Below are 10000 nucleotides of genomic sequence, written 5' to 3'. Positions count from 1 at the left end.
GAAGAGCGAGAAGGGGCGAGAAAGAGCGAGAGGGGGCGAGAAAGAGCGAGAGGCGGCGAGAAAGATACCCTCTAATCTACTCAAAAATTATAATGATGTTTAAAGGCATAAAATGTTTCACTGATAATGCTCTTTTTATTTTTTATTATAATTGATATTGTTGTTATTATGGTAATGAGGATATTAGTAGTAATAATGTTGATGTTGGTAATGGTAATCGTAATAATCAACCATCGGACATTTTCCCATTATTGTCCCTTTCCAACTTTCAGAGAGAGAGAGAGAGAGAGAGAGAGAGAGAGAGAGAGAGAGAGAGAGAGAGAGAGAGAGAGAGAGAGAGAGAGAGAGAGAGAGAGAGAGAGAGAGAGAGAGAGAGAGAGAGAGAGAGAGAGAAATGGAGAGAAAGAGAGAGAGAGAGAGAGAGAGAGAGAGAAAGATTTATAACTTTCAGTCAGATGCAATCATTTACATTCAGATTAACCGATCTAGCAGCTCTCAAGCTGTCTTTGTGTATCTGTCTATCGCAGTTGTCTATCGATTTATCTGTCTGTTTGTTATTTCGTCTGTGTGTGTGTGTCTGTGTTTGTGTGAGACTGTATGTGTATGTGTGTGTGTTTGTGTGTGATTGTATGTGTGTGTGTGTGTGACTGTATGTGTGTGCGACTGTATGTGTGTGTGTGTGTGTGTGTGACTCTATGTGTGTGTGTGTGTGTGTGACTGTATGTGTGTGTGTGTGTGTGATAGTATGTGCGTGTGTGTGAGCCGATTCGCCTGTCGAGCATCAGGCCCTCGGAGACTTCGACGGCTGGGAAACATGTCGAGGAAGCGCTCTCGACGTCGAGTTTCCCCGCCGCCAGACTTCCTCTCCGGGGTTCAAAAGGGACACCTTGAGGTTCAGCCCCCGGGGTTTAATTAAAAAGGTGGCTTCTTGAGCTTTACTCCCTGGGGTTTAAAAGGAGCATCTCGAGGCTCATCCCACGGGGTTTAAGCGGGGCATCTTAGGGTTACTCCCCAGGGTTTAAAGTGTGTATCTTGAGGTTGACTCCTGAGGGGTTCGAGGTTTGGGTCCCCCTCAGGTTGGGTCACGGGCGCCTCGAGCCACGCAGGAATCCTCGTTGCGGTCTCGGCTCGCCAGGGAGGCAGGGGGAGGAGGGAGAGGAGGGAGGGAGGGAAGGGGAGGAGGGAGGGAGGGAAGGGGAGAACGTGGGGAGAGGGGGGAGGGAGGGAGGGAAGGAGGGAAGGGGAGAAGGGAGGGAGAGGAGGGAGGGAAGGGGAGAACGGGGGGAGAGGAGGGAGGGAGGGAAGGGGAGAACGGGGGGAGAGGAGGGAGGGAGGGAAGGGGAGAATGGAGGGGGAGGAAGGAGGGAAGGAGGGAGGGAGGTAGGGAGTCTGAGAAGCCGTAGTCGGAGATCGCATAGGGAGATGGAGGCTGGTGACGTCGGCAGCTGATTGTGGACGAGATACGTCACATCTGCGTCGTAGAGGAGGGGAAGGGGGAGGAGGAAGGGAGGGAAGGAGGGAGGAAAGAGGGTGGTGATAGATCTGAGGAAGGGGGGGGGGAATAGAGAAGAACCCACGGTGTGAGGAAGGAGAAATAGAAGGAACGGGAGAAAAAAAAAATCAGAGGGAAGGAGGATGGAAAAAGACTTCAGAGGGAAGGACATTGGAAGTTGAATTAGAGGGTAAAATAAGCAAATGAAAGAAGAGCGACGAAACTTGGGAGGAGAAGCAAGGAAAGAGGATAGGCGATGAGAGAAGAGACAAGACGTCGGGAAGCAAGGAAAGAGATTCTCCCACGATCATTTATCTCGAGACAGGTAGTTTCGGCGACGGAATTCCGAAACGTTTATCTATCCATTTTCTTTTCTAACTTCCGACTTGTCTTCTACCTTATCCCTTCCCTTTCTTCATCACATCTTCCTTTCCTCTTTTCCAAATGCCTTTGAACGATACTCAATAGTATTTCATTACCTCTTGAAGACCGCTTACAGCATCAAAGAATCGTTTTTTCCGCGCCATTAAAAAAAATTAGTCACTCCTTTATATCTATGAAAGAAAACGGGTAAAAAACAAGAAGAAAATGGGAATAGAGAATAGGAGGTTATGGTCGCTTTGTGGCGTGGGAAGGAAAGGAGAGAAAGGAAGAGGGAGAAGGAGGTATAAGATTTCCTAGGACAGGTTTCTGGGAGGAGGAAGGAGAAGAGGATTGTGAGAAAGAGAGAGAGAGAGAGAGAGAGAGAGAGAGAGAGAGAGAGAGAGAGAGAGAGAGAGAGAGAGAGAGAGAGAGAGAGAGAGAGAGAGAGAGAGAGAGAGAGAGAGAGAAAGAGAGAGGAGGGGGGAGAAGAGGGAGAGTGAGAGAGAGAGAGAGAGAGAGAGAGAGAGAGAGAGAGAGAGAGAGAGAGAGAGAGAGAGAGAGAGAGAGAGAGAGAGAGAGAGAGAGAGAGAGAGAAGGGGAGAGAGAGAGAGAGGAGGGGAAAAGAGGAGAGAGAGAGAGAGAGAGAGAGAGAGAGAGAGAGAGAGAGAGAGAGAGAGAGAGAGAGAGAGAATGAGAGAAAGAGAGAGGAGGGGAGGAAGAGGGAAAGTGAGAGAGAGAGAGAGGTAGAGAAAGAGACAGAGAGATAACCAGAAAGCCAAACACCCAGACAAACAGACAGACATACAGACAGACAGACAATCCGGCAGTCAGATTGACAGATAGAGATGGAAGAGGCGGGCGGGGGGAGGGGGGGGGCGAAAGCGGCCGGTAAAGGCTCCACTCAAGGGAAACCGGGCCAAGATCTGATGATTATGCGAGCATGGTTAGCTCAAGAGAGATCGCCAGCCCGATACAGATGCTGCCGCTCAAGCGCTCACCCTTCCATACTGGCCCTCGAGCGCTGACCTCCCCATACTGTCTCTGTAATTGCCGGTCCTCCGAGTTACCCCTCGAGTGACAGGTTTCGAAACTCCCCCTCGGGCGATAGGCTGTCCCTTCGCTCGAGTGGAATCGCGTTTATGTGTGGCAGAGAGAGAGAAAGAAAGAGCTAGATAGATAGATAGATAGAGAGAGAGAGAGAGAGAGAGAGAGAGAGAGAGAGAGAGAGAGAGAGAGAGAGAGAGAGAGAGAGAGAGAGAGAGAGAGAGAGAGAGAGAGACAGAGAGAGAGAGAGAGAAAGAGAGAGACAGAGAGACAGAGAGAGAGAAAGTGAGTGAGAGATCTGATTGCTTCCTCTCATCGGCCGATACTCGACGACGCACATGGCGGCACGTTGTCCCACTTGCTCTTCTTCTTGTTTTTTTTTCCTCGCCGTTTCTCTGCCTCGGTTCTCCATTGGTTCTCCCTCGGTTCTCCCTCGGTCCCTCGGCGACACAAGGCCTTCCCGTGGCTGTCCATGCCCGATCTTAGTTTTTTTATTGATCCTCTCTGCTCTTATGTTTTATTGTCCCTTCCATATTATTTATGGCGGCCCAGGTACTCTTGGACGATAAAAGCCATAACTCACAACGCCGGGGCGGCCGGCCGATGCTATCGCGGCCGTAGTCTGGGCATCTGGGGAGGGGGGAGGGGGGAGGGGGGATCATAGGGCACTCGGGACCCCTCTTTGGCGGCGGAATCTCTGGGGCACATGTGTGGGCATACCGTATTCCTTAGAGGAGACACAGTATTCACCACTGGGCATGACTGCAAGGTATTTAATGGACTGCATGCAAAGCTGCAACATGACGTAGCATTACAGACTTTAGGTATCGAGTTTCATATAATTTGATTATTATGCATGTTGCAAAGTCTTTGCTAGATATTCGGAAAATCAAATTAATGGGAAAAAAAGTCCTAAGAGAAGAGTAAAAAAAGAGATGCGAGAGACGCAGAGAACTAGGAGGAGGAGGAGGAGGAAAAGCAGGAAGACGCGAAGGAGAAATGGAGGAGGAAGAAGAGCGAGGGGGGTGGGGGAGTAAGAGGAAGAGGTAGAAGGAGGAACTGATTGGCGATACATACATTTGCCGCTCGGGTGCGCGCCGGCCTGACTCGACGCAAGAAATCATGCATGAAAATCGCCCTAGTAGTCTCCGAGGAAGAGGGAGGGGAGGGGGGGGGAGGAGGAGAGGAAGAGATAAGGCCGGACGACGGAGGAAGACGAGGTAGCGAGTTAGGAAAGAACATCTGAAAATCTCTCGATCAGGAAAAGATGACGGCCACAGGCGGTGCTTGGAATTCTACGGACAGTACACGCCGCGTTTCACTTCAATACAAGCTTGGGAAGAGAGTCCTTTGTGTTATTCTGACATGGTTCTTGGCTCGGAAGATTTGTATTATTATCATTATTATTATTTTATCATCCTTATTATTATCATTATCATTATTTTATTATTATCATTATTATTACAGTATCATTAGTAGTAGTAGTACTATTAATATTGATAAAATTATTATCATATAATCTAATTAGCGATGACGATATTACAAACGATAATATAAATCAATAACGACAACAATGGTAATGATTAAAATACCGTTGGTCGCCATTATAAGAATCATCTCTGTATGTGCAATAGTGCACGCGTGTATGTGTGTGTGTGTGTGTGTGTGTGTGTGTGTGTGTGGATATCAAGACGTGCTTGCATGTGTATGTATGAATGTGCATATTTGCATTTATGTGCACGTGTATGAACCTACAGGCCTGTGTGCGTCAGTGGAGGCTGTGGTTCCCAGGCTCCAAGACGTGTCCGACAGCCTCTTTATGCGCATCTTGCGTGTCGGGGATTCATTCCCGGTCCGGCCCGACTGTCCCGGTCGCCGCTCATTACGGGGAAGATGGACCACTTAACGAACACTTGAACAGAAAGGAAACAAGAAGGTGGAATTTAAAATAGGAGAGAATCCCCTTGGCCACTTCGCTTCCGCGTTCTCTATGGGACGGAATCACGTTTTCTATCATACTGACACATTTTCCTTGATTTGGTTATTTTATTCCCTTTTTTTTTCTCTTCCTTGACATTAATTCTCCTTTTTTATTCCATTTTTAAGTGATGTATGGTGTTGCTGTTTAATGCTTTTATTTTTATAGAAAAGCACTTTCCTGTATTAGACCATTTAGATTGTTTTGTTTCCCTTTAAACCCATTTTCTTTGAAGTCCATCGCATGCCATTCCGTTTTCTTTGACACTCTTTCTCCCTTTCCCTATTACCCTCTTCTCCTGATAAAAGGGTTGTCCTTCCCGTCGCTTTTAAAAATCAGGGCCGTCCCAAAAGGTCCTTTCTCTCCTTGCGTGGGACAGCCCGCCCTAAGGGAGAGAAGAAAGGGATTTTGAGGTTCCTTTATCACTTCGCGACACAACGTAACCCTGAGGAACTTGGCTCGTTTTGGTCATGTTTACTAAACCGAGGTCGCATAAAGGAGATCTTCTGGCTTCGTTGCTTCATTCTTTTCTTTCTTATTTTGTTTCTTAACGGACTTCATTTGTGTGCGTGTGTGATTCTGGCATTTGTATTTGCTTGTTTATTAATCTATTTATTTATTCGTTTATGGGTATCTTTAGTGATTTGGGATTTGAAATATAAGCAATTATTGATATTCATAAGTGTGTGTGTCCGTGTGTGTGTATTTGTGTGTGTGTGTGTGTGTGTGTGTGTGTGTGTGTGTGTGTGCGTGTGTGTGCGTATGTGTGCGTGTGTGTGTGATTGACTATTCATTAGGAGAGGACGGAGGAACACTTAAAGGCAAACACCTGAATGACTAATGACTCGATGATGTTAATTGTAGTTAACATTACCATGGAGTTGTCCTGCGGCGGAGAAGGAGGAGGAGGAGGTGGAGAAGGAACGTGGAGGACGAAGGGGAAGGTGGAAGAGAAAAGAGGAGGAGGGGAAGGGGTAGGGACAAGGATGAAAATACAGGGAGGAAGAGGGAAAGAGAGGAGGAGGAACGGGAGGGGGGGAGGGGGGAGGGAGGAAGACGAAGATAAGGGGATGAGGTAGATGCTCATCCTGCCCTTATCTCTCCCATCCTCCTTCCTTCGCCCACGCCCTCCTTCGCTAGTCGTGCTCACAACTGTCATCGGCATGACCTGACTCTCCGGAAGACGAAGCCAGTGCCGGCCCGATCGGATGCAGCCGACCGAGTCCTTTCACAATCGGCATTTTAAATCACTTGTCCGGATACTTTCACGTGACAAATGAAATGGAATGTCATTATATTGGTAATTTAAATGAGTCTGTGATAGGATTCGGTGATAGTGTCTCAGAATATAGTGTTGTATTTTAAGCACTTCATTGAATTTTGGTATTTTTCTTCATGGAAAGCTACCAAATGTTTACATTGTTAGTTAAACGAATCTTTCCTTCTATTTCTAGAAGCCTTGGTTATTTTCACCACCGTTTTCATCGACTGTTTAACGGATGGTCATTGCTAATGTCACCACTGTTGACATTTCGAATCGTCCTCCATGCCATCGCCGCCCGTGCCGCCCGTGCCGCCCTCCTCGCCGCCCGTGTCTCCCTCCTCGCCGCCCCGCCGCCCGTGTCTCCCTCCTCGCCGCCCTCACCGCACCAGGAAGACATCGCGAATTTTGATCAGACGCACAAACGACACAGCTTCCACTGAGGCTCTGTGCACACACACACACACCTTCCGCACACACGCACACGTGTCCGCTCATGAGAATGAACTCTGGGATGCAGGTTCCTTTCTTCCTGTTTGGTCATTCAGTTTACATATCTTTGAAAGAAAGGAAGAGAGAAAAACGTCTCACAGAAAGAACACACTCATTTCTAATTCTGGCACGCACGCGGGCGAAAATCGACCTTGTGTCCAGTGTTCATAGAGTCGCGCTTTGTCTGTCCTGGTATTCATTAAGCTTTGCCTTGTGTTCACTCATGCGTCGGTTAGGGTGATGGATCGGCGACTAGACTCCGCCATCTCGCCGATAATTGAATACACTCTAGTAAGGCCCGGTCGCTCTCGCGGTAATGGATGGCGCTCTAGCACATACCCGCTCTGGAGGCGGATAATTGAATACGCTCTAGACCCTACCTCCTCGAAGAGCTTGTTTCGGGTTCAAGTGATCTGACTTGTCTTATATTGCCTTTCTTTTGCTTCTTCTTTCTTCTTCCTCTTTTGCGGGGGGAGTTAATAGAGGCCTTGATCGATCAGCGATATCTGAATACGCTCGTCGTATCGAAGTGAAGAACCGAGAAGCCCGAGCTAGCAAAAGCCGCTGCGAATGAAGCGCATTTAAGCGCCGCGCCGCTCCCTCGACTGACAAAGCCTGAATGCGCCCTGATGGCTCGGGTGAGTCCATAAAGTAGGCTCACTTATTTTAAGAGAGCGTGTAAGCCTATCGAGATGGATCACTGATATCTGAATACGCTCTAGTAGCCCGCCTTGGTGTTGTACCACATGATGGATACGTTCTAGCCCCTCTTCGAGCGCAGCATTACCTGAATACATTATAACCGCTCGGCCGGAATGAGCTGTTATTTGTACGCCGTCTTGTACCCCTTTTTACCCAGGGACACGCCCTCTGGCCACGCCCTCTGGCCACGCCCCCGAGACCCTACGCCCGACGCGAGGGTCAGTTCTTCGCCATCATCATTACCATCAGCAGCATTTCTTTTTTTCTCATTTTCCTATTTTCCCGTTTTGCCGTCATTAGCTTAGGAAAGAAAGGAAGTTTATGATTATGATATTAGTTTCATATCCAATTTATATTGCGCTCTCTCTCTCTCCTTCTCTCTCTCTCTCTCTCTATCTATCTATCTATCTATCTAACTATCTATCTATCTATCTATCTATTTATCTCTCTCCCTCTCTCTCTCTCTCTCTCTCTCTCTCTCTCTCTCTCTCTCTCTCTCTCTCTCTCTCTCTCTCTCTCTCTCTCTCTCTCTCTCTCTCTCTCTCTCTCTCTCTCTCTCTCTCTCTCTCTCTCTCTCTCTCTCTCTCTCTCTCTCTCTCACTTCTCTTCTCTTCTCTTCTCTCTCTTTCTTTCTCAATGTCTATTTTTAACTGCCTTAACTTGACAAAAAGTAAGAGAGAGGAACACAGAAGGACAGAATAAAGGGGAATAATGCCAAAGCAGAGGAGAATCATCAGAAGCAGAAGCAGAGAGGGCCAGAATGGGCGAGGGAGGGGGGAGGGGCTAGAGGGAGGGGGGTCATGGAGGGGGAGGGAGAGGGGGTGAATAGGGGGGAGGGAGGAGTGGAGCAATAGCCGGGGAGGGGTGGGGTGGGGGGTGGATAGAGGGAGGGGTTGAAGGTGATACTCAGCACAAGCAGGTATCTCTTCTTCTTCTCCTCCTCCTCCTCCTCCTCCTCCTGCCAATGCATTGCTCTCGCGATGGCAACAGCGGAGGTGGCTTCCTTTGATAGTTCTTAAGATCCTTTGATATCCTTGACAGCCTTGACTCGAGCGGAACAGAGATCCTTCTTGTGCCTCGCCTCGTGTGCAGGATGTCTGGAGATCCTTTTCCTAAATATAGCAGAGTCACATAAGTTGTGCGTTTGTGTGTGTGGGGGGGGGGTGCGAAGCGATAATGAGATAGTTATATGCAGTAGAAAGCTAGTTACGGTCAATAAAGCACTGACAGCGTTTGTCTGAAGTACAAAGCAGGTGCTTTCCTTCCCCTGATGCTAACCCCGCTCTCTCTCCCACAGCGCACCGTCCGCGCCGCCTCCAGGACACTCTTCGCGGCGACTCGCGGCCGCGCAAGTTTCCGCGAGGTGACGGTGTTGGTCCCGCCGTCGTGGGGCGCGTCTCCCTGCTCCGCCCTGGGCGCGCTGGGCGACGCCGCAGGAGAGAGCTGGACGGCAGCGGACCTTCGTGTGAGCAAGGGGCGCCACCCCCAGCACGGCACACGCCCCTGGACGCTCCACTCCCGCGGCTGCGGCCACCACGGCGACTACGTCTCGCTCGGACACCAGAGCCTCACAGGCAACGCGTCGGCGCTCGCAGGTACGTACTGTCTCAATGACCCCTCTGTTCTAAAACAGGGCTAAAAGTTTTATGCGCTCGCTAGCTTTCCACAGGTGCACTCAGGAGGCCCTTGCCCACAGCAGTCTCTCCGTCGGGGACACTCCTACACTCACACCGCCCCTGAGGAGAGAGGTCGTGGCCCCGCTAGGTCGTCCCTAAGGTCAGCTTCCAGGCAATCTCTTCCGGGAGAGGGAAGATTGTTTCAAGCAATTTCAGACCCCGCATCAGCCCCTCGATGCATCACATTCCTCCGGCATGATAATAGCTTAGTTACCGCTGCGAGGTAGAAAATGCGTGTCTGAGTCAACAGAAAACGATGACCCGGCATCCTTTCTCGTGCAGGTCGCGGAACACCTCGGAGCTGCGGCCATTAAAGCTTAAAACCCTCGGGTATCGAGAGGCCATTCTCGCCCTTAGTGCCACCGGGACATAGGGGCGGGATTGCCCTTCCTCCGCCACGGGAGAGGGGGACGGGGAGGAGGGAGAAGGGCTGATGTGCCGTTAGGTCACGCAAAGGGGTAGGGGCTGGGGGAGGGGCTGAAGGTATGCCATATTTTGTAATCAGGCTTACAATAGGTCATTTTTTTCGCCGCCCGTCCTCCCTCGGGGCGGCCTGCCTTTACGATGCTTAAGCGAGATGCCGTGTCGCTACGAGAGGGACATCCTCGCCGGTCACAGCCGGGACACACGGAAGCCTTCCTTCAACGCGACCGCTGCAGGAGGGTTCTGTGATGCAGACACACATGCAGATATATATATATATATATGTATGTATATATATACATATATATATATATATAGATAGATAGATAGATAGATAGATAGATAGATAGGCAGATAAACTACATCACAAACACTTATACAGTATGTATAGATAGTATGCATCTGTGCGTTGTCCATACACTCATTCTTTGCCAAATCTGTCGGTTGTATTTCCTAGACAGATCATAATATATATATATATATATATATATATATATATATATATATATATATATATATATATTATATATATATATATAGTGTGTGTGTCTCTTCTCTTCTCTCTCTCT

The 10000-nt window shown here is 49.0% G+C and overlaps 1 protein-coding gene across 1 annotated transcript in view; it reads left to right on the top strand.

The window, feature by feature from the left end:
• LOC122253144 (calcium-activated chloride channel regulator 1) overlaps positions 1–10000 on the top strand; it is a 50031-nt gene that overhangs the window by 27197 nt on the left and 12834 nt on the right. The window contains exon 2 of the mRNA XM_043015960.2: positions 8630–8927. Within this exon, the coding sequence (XP_042871894.2) occupies positions 8630–8927 (298 nt within the window). The remainder of the gene's footprint in view (positions 1–8629; positions 8928–10000) is intronic.

Source organism: Penaeus japonicus, unplaced genomic scaffold (genome assembly GCF_977035675.1).
Source record: "Penaeus japonicus unplaced genomic scaffold, GWHDUDI00000001_assembly GWHDUDI00000039, whole genome shotgun sequence".
NCBI classification, from domain to species: domain Eukaryota; kingdom Metazoa; phylum Arthropoda; class Malacostraca; order Decapoda; family Penaeidae; genus Penaeus; species Penaeus japonicus.
The sequence above is the reverse complement of the archived record's forward strand: the minus strand, read 5'-3'. Positions and strand labels throughout refer to the sequence as shown.